Consider the following 18,870-nt stretch of genomic DNA (forward strand, 5'->3'; position numbering starts at 1 on the left):
ACTCCAGTATTCTTGCCTGGGAAATCCCATGGACAGAGCAGCCTGGTGAGTTACAGTCCATGGGGTCGCAAGAGTTGGACACGACTTAGCGACTAAACCAAACTACTGTAAATTTGACAGCTGGTGTCCTTACCAGAGAGAGGAGAGGGGAAGGCAAGACACAGACCCACAGAGAAGGAGGCCATGTGGTGGGAGGGACGGGGCCACCAGAAGCTGGGTAAGGCAGGGGGATCCTCTGCTGTAGCCCCCGAGGAAGCAGGGCCTCTGGAGCTGTGAGAGAGTAAGTGTCTGTTGTTTATACCTGGTCTGTGGTCCTTGTTTATGGCGGTCCCAGGAAATGTGGGCGGCCTCAAACTGGAGTCAGGCTCAACTTTCCACGCCTCTCCACAGGGGCCCCTGAGGTGGGCTCTGGTTGCTCAAGCTGGAGCCCCGAGGCACCACGGCCACTCTTCACAGTCACTATGAGTGAATGGGCTTTGAGGAAGCTGGTGCCACTGAAACTGGGCATAAGGGAGCACCTCTAGGCTGAAGAAGGCCAAACAAGAGGCCAGAGGGACCTGCAGAATGAAATCCATGCTCAAGGCTGAGAGACACCCTATTGTACTTGTCATCAAGACTTTAGCTTAAAACACCCATGCCTGCCAAGTTATGGTGAAGGCTTGTCCCAAGAAAGCATTTTCAATGTAGATTGCAGCGTTGTTTTGAATAGTGAAGGAACTATTGAAGGAGGAAGATTTAAATGTCTAATAACTGGGAAGTGAATTAAAACTTATCCTCACTGCAATCAGAAACTGCAACTCTTAGGTGTTTGGCTGAGCGGACAAATGCTTGTGAACTGATGATACATTTCAACTATAAAAGATGACAGTTTCCAGGAGACAGTGTCTGTGTGTGGGAGGCATGGCAGCACAGCATTGACATTAAGAGGCTGTGGATCAATCAGGCCTGGTCATATCCCGTGATCTCGTGTGACTGGCTTAACCTCTCTGACCCTCAGTATCTTCTTCTGTACAGTGGGGAGAATGTTGCCTGTGGTACCCGTCCTTCCTGGGTAATTGTGGGGGTGAGTGAGATGAAGTAAGGTGCTGAGCATGTGCCTGGCACCTCCAAAATGTCTAAATTAGAAGAGGCTTAGGGGTAACAATCTGATTGAAGAGAGCTTGGGCCAAGTTGATCAGACCGATATGTTCATGGTGACATCAACCTGGTGGATGGTACTGGCATTTTTCAGTGGGATGGGGTGGGATGTGATATGGTAGGATATTAGTCTGGATTCTCCAGAGATGATAAAAACTTGGCCCACACAGTGATGGAGGCTGAGAAGCACAAGACCCACAGCTGGCAAGTTGGAGGCCCAGGAGAGCCGAGGGTATGTTTCCAACCCAAGGCTGAAGGCAGGAGAAGACCAGCATCCCAGCTCGATGACCATCAGGCAGAGAAAAAGAACTGTGCCTCTCTCAGCCTTTTTGTACACTCAGGCCTTCAACTGATTGGTTGGGACCCACCCACACTGAGGAGGGCAATCTGCTTTATTCAGCCCACCTACCTAAGTGTTCATCTCACCTGGAGACATGCTCCTGGACACACTCAGAGTAATGTTGAGCTAAATATCTGGGCACCGCACAGCACATAAAGTTAACCATCACACAGGAGCGGGGTTTGGAGGAGAATGGATCCATTTCTGTATCGGAAATGGATCCCTGGGATGGGATCAAACCCATGTCCCTTACCTCTCCTACATTGTCAGGTGGGTTCTTTATCATTAGAGCCACCTGGGAAGCCCCAATACTGTATATGTATGGGTGAGTCCCTTTGCTGTTCAGCTGAAACCATCACAACATTGTTAATCAGCTGTACCCCAATACAAAATAAAAAATTCCGAAAAAAAAAATTTAACCATCACAGGCAGGATGGGACAGAATAGAACAGAATAGACTAACAGTCCATGTCTAGTAAGGCTGAATTTTGTTGAGGTGAAGCAGTACAAGAAGTAAGCAGGCATAAAAGATCATGATGCAGGCTGCATCAGTGAAGGACTTTGGGGAGCCCTATTTGCACAGGAAGCAGTTGTTTCTTTAGACTGGGATTGTGTCTGGGGTGCTTGAAGCCATTGTTTGCATAGCAAGTGCACCCTTGGATTGAAGTTATCTGGAGTGGTTTGGGTGGTGTTTGCACAAGAAGCTGCTCTTTTAAAATTAGACTGCAGGTTGGTTTTTCCAGCTCAGAGGTGGTGGAGGCAGCTGCTGGTGGGAAGTAAGCCCTCTAGGACCAGGCTCCGGGCCCAGAGAAAATGTTGAGTGGGGGCGGGGGCCACAGGAAAGGGATAATAATGAAGTGTCAGGGTGTCAGGAAAAATCCCTCCATTGTTTAGATCGTGGAAAGTGCAAAAGAAATGAGATTTGGTAGGAAATCCAAAAGGGGAGGCGAGCCTGAGCCCAGGCTTTGGTGAACTTAGTCCAAGGCCTCAGCTTCTCGTTGGCCTCTTCCCCTGAACAGCCCAGGCGGCCAGGCCTCCTCACGCTTGGGAGGGAAGACCTGTCCTGGGGACCGTGGGCAGGGGATGCAGGGAGGGAGGAATGGTGCCCTCGTCCCCTGGCCCTGCTCCCTCCCGGTGGCTGTCGGGAGGGAGCGGGGCCACTACCCAGGGCCCTCGGTGCCCCGCAGGTGTGGCAGTGCGGCGGCAGCATGGAGGTGCTGCCCTGCTCCCGCGTGGCCCACATTGAGCGCACCAAGAAGCCCTACAACAACGACATCGACTACTACGCCAAGCGCAACGCCCTGCGAGCGGCTGAGGTGTGGATGGACGGCTTCAAGTCCCACGTGTACATGGCCTGGAACATCCCCATGACCGTAAGCTGGCCAAGCTGGGCGGGGAGGGGCCGGGGATGGGGGCAACACCTGGGGACGGCCTCAGGGTCATCCAAGGGCATAGCCCCTCCACGCCGTGTGGGGCCTTCTGGACAGCTCCATCTCAGAAACATCACTCCCTTCACCAAGGAGAGCCTGTTTCCAACAGCCATGACACTCATTGGCAGCCCCCTCCACCACCACAAGAGCTCCTTCACTAGATATTTCGAGCCCCTGAGAGGCTGCGGAGGTGGCACTGAGGAGAGAGCTCCCCCGGGGTGACCGCAGCCCCTCCTGGGATGCACGAGCATCCCCCTCGCCCTGCGGAAGCCTCTCATGTCAGTTCTGCAGGAGTCCACAGTGATATGATGACCCCGTGCCTTGCACACACAAGTGTGCACAGCTGATGAGCGGCAGAGCAGGCATGTACTCGGTCCTCCACAGGACCCTGTCACGAGGGTCTCAGGGCCGGGGGAGGGCGGCTTCTGTCACGTGTGGTGTCTGCAGCCGGATCTACCCATCCTACGGGGAGTGGAGGCAGGAGGCCCACGCCAGGGGTCTGCCTGCTGCTGCTGGCCAGAAGCAGGAGCTGGGTGTGAGCCAGAGGGTCCTAACTGGTGCCTGGGGGGCAGGGCAGCCTGAGAAGGGGGCTTGGGGCCTTGTGTGTGTGTGTGTACCATGTGCATGCATGTCCATACATGGGCATGTATGTGCTGAGGACAGGCTCTCCTTGTCTCCCAACCCCGACAGGCTGCAGAACCAGGCTTCACACACAGGCTGCTTCCTTGGACATGGGAGGATTTGAGTCTCTGGGGGTAGACTTGTCCTAGGAACAGTTTTTTTTTTTTTTACACTCATCCACAGGAAAAAATGGATCTTCTATTAGGATCCACACACACATATAGGCTCACATGCGTGTGTGGATTTTTAGCTGTCAAAAGATAGAGCTTTGTGTGTATAACAAAAAAGTTACGAAGCAATGATTATCTTCATTATGTGCAAAATGTCCTAATATTTTAAACAACTTCACTGGAATCTTCTGAATTGAATCAGATCACAGCCCAGCATCTGGTAACATCTCCCAGGGCCGCTTACGCCCGAGTCCAGCCAGAGTCGGCCCTTCTCTCCAGGCCTGCAAGCAGTCCTGAGCTGGCATGAATGCCTCAGGGACCTGGGCTTAGGGAGTGGGCTTCCTCCAACTCACCCACATCCCCCACCTGTTATTGAGTGCCAAGGACTCCGGGACCACCCTGAGCTTCAGTGTTTGGCTACAAGGACTCGGAATTCAGGAGAGCTGTCACATGGGGGTTGGGGTTTGTTATGATGAAAGAACAGACGGTGCTGAATTCTCCCAGCAGCAGGGCATGTAGGGTGTCACCAACCAGGGAAGGTCACCGGAGTCTCAGCGTCTGGAGTTTATGGGGCTCATGTGCATGTGGCTGATCTCTGTGTGCCTGGACTTGGTCTCAGGTCCCTGCAGAGGTCAACCCCCATAAATCGTCCTGTAGCACAGACCCCCTGGCCCAGCCCAGGTAAACAGCAGTACTCAGGATGTTCTAAGTTACCTCCCAGGTGAGTGTGCAGGGCATGACAAGCAAGCCAGGCCCACACACGCTGCCAGTGGCCAACTGAAGGCCAGGTTGGTCTCCAGCAGGAGCTGCTGCAAACAGGCCAGAGATGCCAGGCCTTTGCCATCAGCCCCGCTGCCCTGGACCTTGCAGGATCCTGGGAGAGCAGGAGGCTCCCAGACAAGGAAGCCTGAGGGCGGGGGCGCTCCTGGAGGGGTGCCTGTGGGTCCCGCAGCTCCCCCACCCTGGGTCGTGGCCTGAGTTGTCAGGGCTCCGCACACCCCAGCGCCTGCCCTGCCTCACTTCTGGCCTCGCAGAACCCAGGCGTGGACTTCGGGGACGTGTCCGAGCGGCTGGCCCTGCGCCAGAGGCTGAAGTGCCGCAGCTTCAAGTGGTACCTGGACAACGTGTACCCGGAGATGAGGACATACAACGATACCCTCACGTACGGAGAGGTACCGCCTCCGCGGATGGATGGCACCCGCACCCCGCCTCCCAGCTCCCTGGCCTGTCCCTGTGCAAACGCCCATGACAGCAGCAGGCAGAGCGCACAGGCACACTCACACGGCAGTGTAAGAGCTGCATGGACACACTCGCATGCCTGCCACCGCCGATCCAAAGTAGATTCAGAGACACGTATGTGTGTGGACATGTGCCATATACATGTGTTTATACGTGCCCACATGCACATGCGTGGATCCATGCAAACGCATATACATGTGTAAGTCTGTGGGCTTCCCCGGTAGCTCAGCTGGTTAAAGAACTTGCCTGCAATGCAAGAGACCCCAGTTTGATTCCTGGGTTGGGAAGATTCCCTGGAGAAGAGATAGGCTACCCATACCAATATTCTTGCGCTCCCCTGGTGACTCAGATGGTAAAGAATCTGCCCACAATGTGGGAGACCTGGGTTCAATCCCTGGGTTGGGAAGATCCCCTGGAGGAGGGCATGGCAACCCACTCCAGTATTCTTGCCTGGAGAATCCCCATGGACAGAGGAGCCTGGCAGGCTACGTGAAGAGTCAGACATGACTGAGCGACTAAGCAAGCATGCACGTGTAAGTGTACACAGAGACAAAAGTACACATTCGCACACATTTTTGCTCACATACATACACACAAAAAGCTACCCATACATCTTCCCCTCTGTACACAGACCCCATCCATCGAGCCTGCTCTGCACGTTACAAATACTTGTTGCCAAGACAAAATGACATGTGAGCACGAGCAGACCCGTGCAAAGGCCTGCATCGTGTGCCGCCAATGCCTGCATGTTGAGAGGATGGAAGGACCCAGAGACACACCAGGAGAGGCACCAGCTGTGGGAAGACCCTCCTGTCTGCCCCAGCCCCCACATGCATGGCCATACCCACCTCTCCTTAAAGCCGGGAAGAGCGATGTGTTCCTGCCCTGGTCTGTGCTAGGGGACAGACCTCCTCTCCCCTGTCTGTCAGCCCCAGCAGGGCGGCCCAGCTTGCTCTCAGGGTGGAGTCAGGGTTGGGCAGAGTGGGAGCCGCAGGAGTCCCGAGGCTCAGAGCTGCACAGAGGCATCTCTTGCATCTCTCAGCCATGCAAGCCTCTAGGCAGGCCCAGATGGGGACCGTGGAAATAGCAACACCCCTGCCCCCAACCCTACCACTGTTAATGGGAGGAGCTGGAGTCATACAGCCAAAGGCCTGAACTCAGGGAAGCCATTCACAGGAGCCAGCCAGGCCACTGGTCAGAGCGCCATCCTCCCCTCCCCATCCCGTTCTTCCCTTCCCCTCTTATCCTGGGAGGAATACCCCTTCCTGAGACTGCTGGCCCTGGGCAGGGGATGGGTGAGTAAAGCCCCTCTAGCCTGCTTTGGCCTTAGGGGTCCTTGTGATGGGCTTCTCCTTTGGCTTCTGGTCATAGGTGAGAAACAGCAAAGCCAGCGGCTACTGCTTAGACCAAGGAGCGGAGGACGATGACCGTGCCATCCTGTACCCCTGCCATGGAATGTCCTCCCAGGTAGGGAGGATGGTGATGTCTCTCAGGGACCACAGCCAGAAGTAGCACTCAGGGAACGGGGTCAGGCTGGCTGGGGCATCCTGATGCCACAGTGGCTGAGTTCAGGCCCCGGATAAATTAAGAGCAAGAGCTTTGGTGCCAAACAGGCCTTGAGCAAATCACCTAACATCCATGCCTCAGTTTCCCCATCCATTGGATGAGATGATCATGGTACCTACTTCTCAGGCTGCTGTGTGGAGTGAACTGGACGATGAGGGTAAACAGTGGCCACAGGGTGGACAAAACCCAGGAAGTGTCACACTAACCACCAGTTCTTATAGCTGAACACCTGCCAAACCATGCTGCAGCTCAGAGTCACCTGGAGGGCTTTAAAAACATCCATGCCAGTGTCCAGAACTCAGGACAGTGGAGTTGGTGGGTGCAGGTGTGCAGACTCCAGGCTGGTGGAATCAGTGGGTTCAGGGGTATGGGACAGCTTGTAGGAGAAATGCTTTTTCTCAATGGGTGTTGAGTGTTCATTAAAATTAACCCCTGAAATGACACTTGGCCCCCTCGAAGCTCTCTGAATCTGTGCTCTAGGACATCCGTGGAAGCTGACGTGTCCACGCAGCTGCCCAGGGGTGCACTGCAGATGGGAGGGACCCCTGGGCCTATAATGATGACGGAGCCCATCTCTCTCCCTCCCACCCTGCCGCCTCCTCACAGGACCCCCGATCATATATGGCCCATCAAGATGCTAATGTGGCCTCCAGGAAGAAATCCGCTTTGCTGGGCCCATCAGACATGGGAGGGGAGTCCTCTGGCTGGCATAGACCCTAAGTGAGGGGCCATGTCTTGTGGGGTGTCTTTGGACAGGCTCTGTTTGTCTGTTCCCTTGAGGGGAAGCAACACAAGGTGATAGGTGGACATGGTCATTTCCCATTGAGCCCTGCTGTGGAAAGAAGCAGTGCAGGGCCAGCCTCGAGGTGTTTGGGGCAGGGACTCGAATGGCTGGATGAGGTGTGGGTGTTTCAGCGACCCTGCTCAATTCCCCGGGGAAGCCCCCTCCACACGGGGACCCTAGGGCAGCCAACAGAAGAGGCCTCGCCGCTGCTGGAAACGGAGTGGAAGTGGAGGCAGGTGGATGGGGAGGCCAGCTCACATGGCCGAGCCCCACGGAGAGATCTGATGGACCTGTGTCCACAGCCGAGCCACACACATCTGCAGTGATTTTTTTCTTTGCAAACAACTTCAGTCTGTTTGGTCTCCGTGGAGGCTGTTGAAATGTTAAGGGGGACAAGCTATGCCCTCAAACCCCAATCTCCAGCTGTGTGAGTGTCCTGGGGTCACCACGATGAAGTACAGCCAACTGGGCACTGGCTTAAATGACAAATGCTCATTATCCTCTCAGCTCTGAAGACCAGAAATCTGAAATTCAGGTATGAGCAGTGCTGTGCTCCTTCCTGAGGCTCTAGGGACATTCCCTTCTGCCTCTGGTGGCCCTTGGAGTTCTTCTCTTGTGGCCACTTCCCTCCAGTCTCTGCCTTCTTTGGCACATGGGTTGTGTGGCCTGTATCTCCATCTTCCCTCACCTTTCTCCCATATCTCTGTCTTCTCTCCTTATCAGAACACGAGTCGTGTTGGATTAGGGCCACCCTAACCCACTATGGGGCTTCCCAGGTGGCTCAGTGGTAAAGAATCCACCTGCCAATGCAGTAGACCCAGGTTCAATCCCTGGGTCAGGAAGACCCTCTGGAGTAGGAAATGGCAACCCAGTCCAGTATTCTTGCCTGGGAAATCCCATGGACAGAGGAGCCTGACGGGCTGTAGTACATGGAGTTGAAAAGAGTCGGACACCACCTAGCAACTAACCCACAACAACAAGCCCAGTGCGACCTCATCTTCCCTAGAGCGCTTCAGCAATGACCATATTTCCAAATGAGATCATATCCAAAGGTACTGGGGGGTTAGGACTTCAACATGACTTTGGGGGGGCCACAGTTCAGCCTATGACAATTGTTGAGTCACTCAGTCGTGTCCAACTCTTTTCGACCCCATGGATTGCAGCATGCCAGGCATCCCTGTCCTTCACCATCTTCCACAGCTTGCTCAAACTCATGTCCAGTGAGTTGGTGATACCATCCAACCATCTTGTCCTTTGTCATCCCCTTCTCCCCCAGCCTTCAATGTTTCCCATCATCAGGGTCTTTTCTAATGAGCCAGCTCTTCGCATCAGGTGGCCAAAGTATTGGAGCTTCAGCTTCAGCATCAGTCCTTCTAATGAATATTCAGGATTGATTTCCTTTAGGACTGACTGGTTTGGTCTCCGTGTAGTCCAAGGGACTCTCAAGAGTCTTCTCCAACACCACACTTCAAAAGCATCAATCCTTCAGCACTCAGCCTTCCTTATGGTCCAACTCTCACATCCATACATGACTACTGGAAAAATCATAGCTTTGACTAGATGCACCTTTGTCGGCAAAGTAGTGTCTCTGCTTTTCTTTCTTTTTTTAAATATTTATTTATTTGGCTGCATCAGGTCTTAGATGAGACATGTGGGATCTAGTTCCCTGACCAGGGATCGAACCCAGGCCCCCTGCATTGGGAGTTTGGAGTCTTAGCCACTGGACCATCAGGAAAGTCCCTGTCTCTGCTTTTCAATATGCTATCTGGGTTTGTTATAGCTTTTCTTTCACAGAGCAAGTGTCTTTTAATTTCATGGCTGCATTCACTATCTGCAGTGATTTTGGAACCCAGGAAAAAGTCTGTCACTGTTTCCATTCTTTCCCCATCTATTTGCCGTGAAGTGATGGGACTGAATGCCATGATCTTCGTTTTTTGAATGTTGAGTTTAAGCCAGCTTTTTCATTTTCCTCTTTCACTTTCATCAAGAGGCTCTTTAATTCCTTTTTGCTTTCTGCCATAAGGGTGGTGTCATCTGCATATCTGAGGTTATTGGTATTTTTCCTGGAAACCTTGATTCCAGCTTGTGCTTCATCCAATCTGGCATTTTGCATGATGTACTCTGCATATAAGTTAAATAAGCAGGATGACAATATACAGCCTATAACCATGGCCATAAAGAAATCCAGTCTTGGACCAAAATCTTCACACCTGTAGATGGTTAGTCAACAGTCTTCAGCTAGTGGATACAGACGAATGCATGGACCCTTCATGGTAGGGCCCAGCCCTCTGTCCTCTGTCCACTGTGCTGGTTTGACCAGTGTGCCTGAGAAGGACACAGGGCAGGTGCATCCACCTCCATGTAGGCACGGGACCCCTCCCGGGCTGGACTCGATAGCCTGGGGGTCGTTTAGAGGCTCTTACTTTAACTCGTCAGGTTTTATTCTGATAATTTTCAAATATCCAGAAAAGTAGAAAAGTCTTAAGATGACCAACCACACACTCATGGGATCAGCAAAGAGCAGCCTGCCAGTCAAAGAATGGTTTTTAGCTTTTTAAAGGTTTATGGAGGGAAAAGAAGAAAAAGAACATGCAACATTGTTCACAGAGCACGCTTGCTTGTTCTCTGCCCTTCACAGACACGGTTTTCCACCCCTGATCCAGATGCGATGGTGTTCAGATTGGGCTGTGTTTGCATCATCTACTTTTTTCTGAGTCATTTTAAAGCGCATTGCAGACGTTGAATCCTTTCACCTCTGCATACGTCGGGTGCATGCTCAGTCACTCAGTTGTGTCCGATTGTTTGCAGTCCTGTGGACTGTAGCCCACCAAGCTCCTCTGTCCATGGGATTTTCCAGGCAAGAATACTGGAGTGGGTTGCTATTTCCTGCTCCAGGGGAATCTTCCTGACCCAGGGATCGAACCCACGTCTCCTGTGACTCATGCACTGAGCCACCTGGGAAGCCCCTCTTCTCTTCTGAATCTCCTCGTTTAGCAGCTAATTATCCTGCCCATGTTCATACAGTTTGTTTACTACTCTCCTTCCTGGAATAGCATATCTTTCCGCTCCCTATTTTCCCTTTGACTTTATTTCTTCAATACTTTGTTTTATTATATTGCAGGGTTTATTTTTTGTTGTTTGTTTTTGTAAGTTGCCTTCAGCCCTCTGTGGACCAAGACAAGTGCCTGTGAACCTTTTGTTGTCCTGGGCTGGACTCTGAGCTTTTGGACTCCTATCTGGCAACTTCAGTCACATTAGACCCAGCACTGTATTGAGAACACAGTAGGTGCCTAATTCTTGCCTGACTGGCAGCTTGATAAACATCACTTAACCCACTCCCAGCCAGTGCTCAATGACTGGCCCATTCACACACAAGCCTGGATTACTGAAATCCTCTCACCATCCTTTCTACCAGGGCATTGTGACCCACCAGCTCTCAGGAGAGCCCAAGTAATCTGAGGGTGAGATCCCAGAGTCGATGCTTCCTGAGGATGCATATCTAAAAAGTATGTGGCTTCCCCGCAAGCCAGCAGCAATGCCCTACCCATGCCCTTCTCAGCCCAGTTCACTCCCCCAGCTGGGTGTCTGAGGCAGGGCCAGGGGAGCCGCTGGCCAGAGGCACAGGAGTGGAGACTCCTCCTTAGTGCATAGCAGCCTCCTGACCAGACCCTCCGGCTGTCCAGTCCTCCACGGGCACAGGGTTGGGCCATCAGCTTCACCCACCCTGCTGGCCCTCCTGAGCACCGAACGTGCTCGGCTCCGCTGAGTCTTTACCTGCAAGGCTGAAGCTACAGACAGCCCACCTGGAGCTTGCCCTGGACATTTCATGGGCTGCAGGTCCTAGATTCAAACCTCCTCAGCGTCAGAAAGTTAACAGAGAAGGGACATGAGCATATCTGTGATCACCTGTCCCCAGACAAAATGACCTGAAAGGACCACTTTGGTCACAAATCTGCAGCAGGGCCTGTCATCAGCACAGCATCGCCCAGGCCACCCGGCAGGCTGGCAGGGCCCTCTCTGAACTGCCATCAGCTGGCTGCTCTGGGGTCTTGGGCCCTCCCCACATAGTCTCCACCCCCACCCCACCGGGCTGCCCCCGCCTCCTCACTGCAGAGCAGCCATCCCATCAGCAGTGTACAAGGAGATGCAGGAGGTGTCTTGAGTGTTGACACCTTGCCCCAGAGTCGGTGGCACCATTTCTGCGATGTTCACACGCCCTCCTCCACCCCTCACAAGAGGACTTAGGAGAAAATGTGGGCCCCAAGCTCAATGGGGGTGTCAGAGTCACAGGGCCATGTGAAGGTGCAGGGGAGGTGGAGTTCAATCAGATTGTACTGGAAAATACAGCAGTGTGTGTGTGTGTGTGTGTGTGTGTGTGTGTGCGCGCGCGCGCTCTTATGTAAAAGCATACAAGAGAAAGGCAAGGAGAGAAGCACAGTGACCTCTGTGAGCTCAGCACAGTGACCTCTGTGAGCTCAGCGCGCTCTGCGTGCGGTGCCCCAGGGTCTTCACGGTAGCCCCCCTGCCAGGCAGGCACTGCCATTATCTGCTCACAAATGAGGAAACCGAGGCACAGAGAGGTGACGTGACTTGCCCAAAGCCACACAGCCCAGGCGCGGAGGAATCTGGAGCACTGGTTTCCTCATTAGCGCACAGATGTTGCTTACCTGGTGTTTGGCAAATAACGTGACCTGGGATTGTAAACTTGGGGCTGCTTGTGGTTCAAGGGGAGACGGGTGGCCTGCGCAACCGTGGAACCCTCTTCCTCCAAGGCTGGACATGGGGTCTGCGCGGAGCTCAGGGGAAGGGGTCCGAGGCGGTCCTCCTGGGGGGATTTGCAGAAGGAACGGGGCTGGGGGCGTGGGGCCACCAGACACGGTCTCCCCTGCATCCCGGGGCTCAGCGCTCTCCTTGGAGGGCCAGCCCTTCCCCTGGTGACTAGGCTGGCCCCGCCCACCACCACCAGCCCGCCCCGCCCCGTCCACGATGCCCCGCCCACCCCCTTCAGGGCCTAGAGCCCAGCCCTGCGCAGGGCCACCCTGTGTCCATGAGCCCCGCTCTCGTGGCCTCTCCCCAGCTGGTGAGGTACAGCGCCGAGGGCCTGCTGCAGCTGGGCCCCCTGGGCTCCACCGCCTTCCTGCCTGACTCCAAGTGCCTGGTGGATGACGGCAGGGGCCGCACGCCTGCCCTGAAGAAGTGTGAGGATGTGGCCCGGCCCGCACAGCGGCTGTGGGACTTCACCCAGGTCAGCGGGCTGCTGGGACCCCTGGGTCTCTGGGCCAGCCCGTGGGGGGAACTGAGGGCAGCGGGGGCCGAACTTCAAGGCCCAGGGGGGCTGGATCAGCTGTTCCCACATGAACCCCCTCCACAGACGTTAGGGGATCTGCTGGCAGTCACGGTCAGGGAAGGGCTGGGCTGGTCCCAGTGCCCTTGCTGTCTCCTCAGGGCCTGGCTGCCCCACACTGCCGACTCCTCCAGCCTCCTGGGGGTGGGGGGAGGGTTTCGGCAGAAGGGGTGGGTTCTGAGTGCCCCATCTGCTGATTGAGTGAGACCGAACTGAACTTGCCCAGAGATTTGTTGAGGGCAAGCATGCTAAGTTGCTTCAGTCCTATCGACTCTTTGCGACCCCATGGACTGTAGCATGCCAGGCTCCCCTATCCATGGGATTCTCCAGGCAAGAATACTGGAGTGAGTTGCCTTGCCCTCCTCCAGGGGATTTTCCCAACCCAGAGATCAAACCTGTTCCTGCTTCTCTTAAATCTCCTGCATTGGCAGGCGAGTTCGTTACCACTGCTGCTACCTAGGAAGCCCCAGAAATTTGTTGAGATTGACCCAACTCCTCCCAAGCAGGAGACCCTGGGACAGACGTGTGCACAGTGCTGTCTGGGGGCTCCCGGTTACAGCAGGAATGAGCTGTCACTGTGTCGCGGAGAGTCAACAAAATCAGGGTCCCCAGGAGGCTGGGTTTGGGGCAGTGAGGTCCAGAGTGCATGGAAAGGATCTGTCCGGAGGACAGAGAACAGAATATGAGCCTGGGATCCTCAGGTTTAGGCCAGAGCCCTTGATGTTGGAAGGACCAAAGGGCCTGCAAAGGTGGCCAATGGGCAAATCGGACCTGCCAGGGGTCAGGGAGGCAAATTGCGGGGAACGCCCATCTCAAGGGCCCTGGAGTCCATTGTCTTGATCATTCCTGGGACCCCAGGAGGAGGGAGGTGGCTGTTAGGAGGCAGTGTTGGAGGGCAGACGGTCAGTGGGGACAGAAGGATGGGAGACAAGAGGGCTGGGGAGAGTCAGGACCCTGACCCTTCGGTGGCCTTGGCATCACCCCCACTTCCGGGCAGCTCTCGGGATGGGACCCGTGGGCTCACTGGGTCTCCCTCCCTCGCAGGGTGGCCCCATTGTGAGCAGAGACACGGGCCGGTGCCTGGAGGTGGAGATGTCCAAGGATGCCAACTTTGGGCTCCGCCTGGTGGTGCAGAGGTGCTCAGGACAGAAATGGACCATCAGAAACTGGATCAAGCCAGGGCGGCACTGACCCCCAGCCTCACCCTGCGCCCCTACCCCAGTGAAGAGTCCAAGGACTTGGGACAGGTGTGGGGCCCTCCCATTCAATCCACCACTCGAACCCAGAGGGCCTTGGTCGTGCCTGCACCACCTTGGGTACTGACTTCTTCATGGCTGCTGGCGGGCCCTGTCACCTGGGACCCAGGGACCTCCCTGTGCTCTGGAGGCCGATGCCGGGACCAGCCCCCTTTCCAGGAGCGCGGACCCCCCTCAGCTGGTAGCTCTGCCTGAGCACGTCAGCTGACAGCCAACTCCAGCTCCAAATCACGTGCCTTTTCTACGGTATTCCTGTCCAGCCGCCCGCGACCACTTCTGCATGTGCTGAGCCCCTGTCCATCCCCCAGGCAGAAATAGCCCCATGTGAACTCTGAGCTTCCGATGTCTCCAGCCCTGGGTGGGGCTGCCCCTGTGACTATCTCCACCTAAACCCTGGCTGGTGAGGGGAGCGGGGCAGCAGCAGCTGCAGTGACATCAAAGACAATCCCAAGGGCAGCGCTGGGTGAGGAGGCGGCTGTGACTGCTTTGGTCCAGGAAAGAGCAATTAAACATACAGACCTGATGTCTCATCCAGAGGAGCTGGTCAGCAGTCCAGGGAGGGACCCCTGTTCTAGCGGCTAACCCAGGGCCAGGCACTTTCTTGTGTTGCTCTAAGGCAGGGGTCAGCAAACGATAACCCATGGCCCCTTGCCTATTTTTATAAATAAAGTTTTATTGGCACACAGCCACACCCTTCTGTTCATGTATTGTCCACAGCGGCTTTCACGCTCCAGGACCAGAGCTGAGAAGCAGCACACCCCCACCAGGGCTGTCCTAGGGCCTCCAAGATGCCCTCTTGGGCAAGAGGATGCTTCATGATTGAACTTAGAATTGCAGGACACTGGGAGGGAAACTGGACAAAAAGTTCTGGCTGTCTCTTTCCCCCATCAGGCCCAGTGCCAAGCAACAGTCCAATCCTAGCTGCTAACTTCCTTCCCGATGATGGGAGTCTTCAGCTGTGCATCAGTGAGGGGCCCCAGGGCAGGCGTGGCTCACCCAGTCATGGAAATGAACAGCAGATGAGATGCCAAGCTGCTGAAAGCCAACCAACTGTCTCCTCCTACACAGAGGGTCTCCTGGGGACGGAAGTTGGGGGCACCATCAGTAACTTCCTAGTTTCTCCCCATTTTTTTCTTTTATTTATTCATTTATTTTTGGCCATGCTGGGTCTTCATTGCTACATGGGCTTTTCTCTAGTTGCAGTGAGCAGGTGTTACTTTCTAATTGTGGTGTGCTGGCTTCTTATTGCAGTGGCTTCTCTTGTTGCAAAGCATGGGCTCTAGAGGGCTTAGTTGCTCTGTGATGCACGGGGCTTAGTTGCTCCACGGTGTGTGGGATCTTCCTGGACCAGGGATCGAACCCGTGTCTCCTACATTAGCCTGCAGATTCTTTACCACTGAGCCACCATGGAAGCCCTCCTCCCCATTCTTATAGAGTAACCTGGAAGGCAGAGAGGCTGGGGTTCCAAACAACAGGGCTTTAAACTGGGGGGAAATTGAAGATCTCTGTTCTCACCTTGCTGTAGCCAGGTAGTCTGTCCTCCCAGAAGTGGGAGATTGGCCCTTCCCCCTTTCCTCCTGGGTTCCCCCATCTTGCTCCCTGCCTCCCAGCAGTGGTTCTTCCTAGGAGAGGAAAAGTCACTTCCGCTAGAGTCAGGGATCTCATATCCTGTTGGTGAGGGGGGGAATTTTTCCCAAAGATGAGCTTCCAAAAGAGATGAAAGAAGCAGAAGTGTTACTGAAGCAAACTTGGGTCCACTCGCCCGCACACACAGTGAAGCCAATGTACTAACCCGGGTTTGTGGTGAAGGATAGTGCAGGCGCCAAGCAAGGAGTCTGGGAAGTTCATGCTCAAAAGATGCAAACTCCCAATGGCTTTCAGGGAAAGATTCTTAAAGATGGGATGGGGGGTGTGTGTGGGGGGTACGTGATCAGCTGGTGGACATTCTTCTGGTTGCTTGGTGGTGAGGTGATGCAGTTAACTTCTCCCACCTAGTGAGGGTTTCAGTATCTGCAAAATAGCTCAAAGGGAACTTCCCTGGTAGTCCAGTGATTGAACCCACCACCGTCTAATGCAGAGAAAGGGTTTGATGCCTGTCTGGGGAACTAAGCCTGTGCACCACAACTCCTGAGCCCTTGTGCCACAACTATAAAAAAATCCCACATGGTTGAGAAAACAAAACATTAAAAAAACAAAACAAAACCAGAAACAATATTGTAACAAATTGAATAACGACTTCAAAGCAAAACAGTTACTAGCCAAGGACTGGTCTTCAAGAATTCAGAAGATTCCCAAGTGAAGTTACAACACGTTGCAGCCATTAGCATGCCAAATGTATTGCCTATGCTTTAAAATAGAAAACATCACAGTCTCGAACTTATAAACCTCGCTCATGTTACAATTCATTAGGCAAATTGACAGTCCCGTCAAAGCTGGGTGGTTTGCAGCCCACACAGGATCCCACAGAAGCCTGACAACTGGAAAATTGCCTCTCAGCGTCTTGACAAATCTTTCATCCTCTTGGGAGACGGGGAGTTCCCGTGTTTTGAAAGCCTGCTCTTTCTGTCAGGGTCCTGCCTGCCATCAGGACACGTGAAGACCAAGGCATTGACTGGGTGGGCAGTAGCTGGGTCCACAAGCAGTGGGACTAAGGTCAGCCCACAACTGCTCAGCGCCATCCATGCTCTCATGCCAAGAGGCTGCTGTCTATCAGAACCAAGATGGAATCTAGCATCCTTCTTCCTAATACACGGCCAGGCAGCACTTTTGTTTCTGTTGCCTCCAGTCCTTACCTGCCTCCTAAGCACGTGAATCCCTCATGAGGTTGGCCCTTTTCCAGAAAAACTGCCATAGAATCCAGGGGGTAACTCCATGCTAAGAGCCCCTGCCCAAAGTCAGTTGGGAAGAGAGATGAAGATGGACCATTATTCCCATGCTGCCATGTGGGGCCAGCCACATGGTGGAGCCACTGGGAATGATCTCTGCATTTTCCTGGTCGACAATTGGTAACAGCTGGTGGGACGTCCCTGCCAGTCGAGACCCTGCCTGCGCTCCAGGCATACGCTTGTCTGGGGCAAAGTTCACAGAGCGTTCTAATTCATGGTGACATGCGCTTTCATCATCCCCCTCTGTAATCCTGGGTTCAGAATAGCCACTAATGTCATCCATGGACTGTACTGAAGCCAACCCAGTCCCCCTAAACCCTCTACCCCTTTTGACCACCGGTCCATAGTTGAGATCACCCCAATGGTTACCAGCATGCATCGTATCTGTCAAACAAAGGGAATTCAACACAAGGAGTTGATCACACAAGTTACAAAAGGGCTGAGGCATCTCAGGGACTCATCTTCCATGGGCTGAAGGGACCCAAGAGAGGGCAGTGTTACTGGAGCCAGGAGTCAGGGCCCTTTGTGGGGACTGGGACTCTACAAAGAGGGATTGAGGAGACACGGCACTTCCAGAAATTCTCCTAAAACCAGAGATGGGGACAGAAGCAACATGGTTTCTCTCTACTCTCCAATTTTCCAGTGTTTCCTTTTGGCTGAAACTATCTGGAGCTGAAGGACAAGAAATCATGGGATACAGAACTCTCCGTGCAGCAGAGCAGGGACGTAGGGGCAGGAGGGGCATCTGAGCACAGACCTGAAGGTGGTGACCACAGGTCATCTCAATGGGACAGGATTCCTGACTCTGACAAGTGCAAGCTGGGCCAGAGGGGCACCCTTCTTTCCAGAGGGCCCAGGACAACCCCCTCCCCATCACAGGGCCAGGACTGGGCACCAGAGGCTCACGGAACAGCACCCTTGATGACATCAGGCTTGCTTTATTCCCTCCAGCTTCACCTGAAACTGGACCGCTGTAGCTGGCAAGAGTCAATTTTGAAAGTCTCAGAAATTTTGTGCACCAATTGGGAAACGTTGTTCAGTCACTAAGTCATGCCTGACTCTGCAAGACCACGGACTGCAGCACATCAGGTTTCCACGTCCTTCACTGTCTCCTAGAGTTTGCTCAAATTCACGTCCGTTAAGTCGGTGATGCTATCTAACCGTCTCATCCTCTGCCAACCCTTCTCCTCCTGCCTGCAATCTTTCCCAGCATTGGGGGCTTTTCCAATGAGTGGGCTCTTCGCATCAGGTGTTGAAGCTTCAGCATCAGTCCTTCCAATGAATATTCAGGGCTGATTTCCTTTAGGATTGACTGGTTTGATCTCCTTGGAGTCCAAACATGGCTGTTACTAAAAATAAACTGTTTACAACTCAGTCAATTATAATAAAAGCAAAGGCAATAAATACTCAGAACTCAGCACTTACTCTATTTTATTATACTCTGTGCTTCTCAGATTATTGTGTCTACAAATCTGTGTGGTGGGGACAGTGGGGAGCTACCTCTTTTCAACTCCACGCTCCTAGAGGGCAGGTTGGTAGCTGGAAATAGCCCCTGGTGGGGGATATTTGTAAATGGAAATTGGCCAGGCTGCAAACCAGGTCAGGTGTCACAGGGCCTGCAGGTAGGCTCTGCCCAACGCACCCTTGCTGTGTTCTCCCTGGGCCCCTGATGAGTCTTCTCGGTCTCATGACCAGGACTAGGACAGACACAAGGAACAAAGCGGGCCTACTGCTGTGTGATTCCCCAACCTGTCTGCTTGGGGAAAGTGCTGGTGACCATTCTCAGAAGACGGAAGCCGGGGAGGGAGGAGCAAGGGAGGGAGCAAGGGAGGGCTCAAGTACACACTTTGCTGAAGCAGGTGGGGGTCACACTGAGACCTGCTGACTCCAAGCCTCTGCTTCTTCCACTCTGCCCAACTGCCTAGTGGATGTTTTTTTCTTTTTAAACAACAGTCGTGTTTTAAATGGCAAAGATGCAACAAATAGCATTTAGTAAAATCTAATAGCAGGCCCACTTCTTTCATTAATTCAATTATTAATTGGCTCTGCAGCAAATTCATAAAAATCCACATCATCTGTTTAAAACGGTTCGTTTGTA

The 18,870-nt window shown here is 53.7% G+C and overlaps 1 protein-coding gene across 1 annotated transcript in view; it reads left to right on the top strand.

Moving 5' to 3' along the window:
* GALNT9 (polypeptide N-acetylgalactosaminyltransferase 9) overlaps positions 1-14,349 on the top strand; it is a 116,292-nt gene extending 101,943 nt beyond the window's left edge. Inside the window, exons 7-11 of the mRNA XM_055405089.2 lie at positions 2,665-2,850; positions 4,733-4,870; positions 6,309-6,404; positions 12,365-12,532; positions 13,676-14,349. Coding sequence (XP_055261064.1) covers positions 2,665-2,850; positions 4,733-4,870; positions 6,309-6,404; positions 12,365-12,532; positions 13,676-13,822 — 735 coding nt within the window. The 3' untranslated portion in view covers positions 13,823-14,349. The remainder of the gene's footprint in view (positions 1-2,664; positions 2,851-4,732; positions 4,871-6,308; positions 6,405-12,364; positions 12,533-13,675) is intronic.
* The last annotated feature ends 4,521 nt before the right edge of the window (positions 14,350-18,870 follow it).

Source organism: Moschus berezovskii, chromosome 19 (assembly GCF_049115385.1).
Source record: "Moschus berezovskii isolate FMDL1 chromosome 19, NW_MosBer_1.0, whole genome shotgun sequence".
NCBI lineage: Eukaryota > Metazoa > Chordata > Mammalia > Artiodactyla > Moschidae > Moschus > Moschus berezovskii.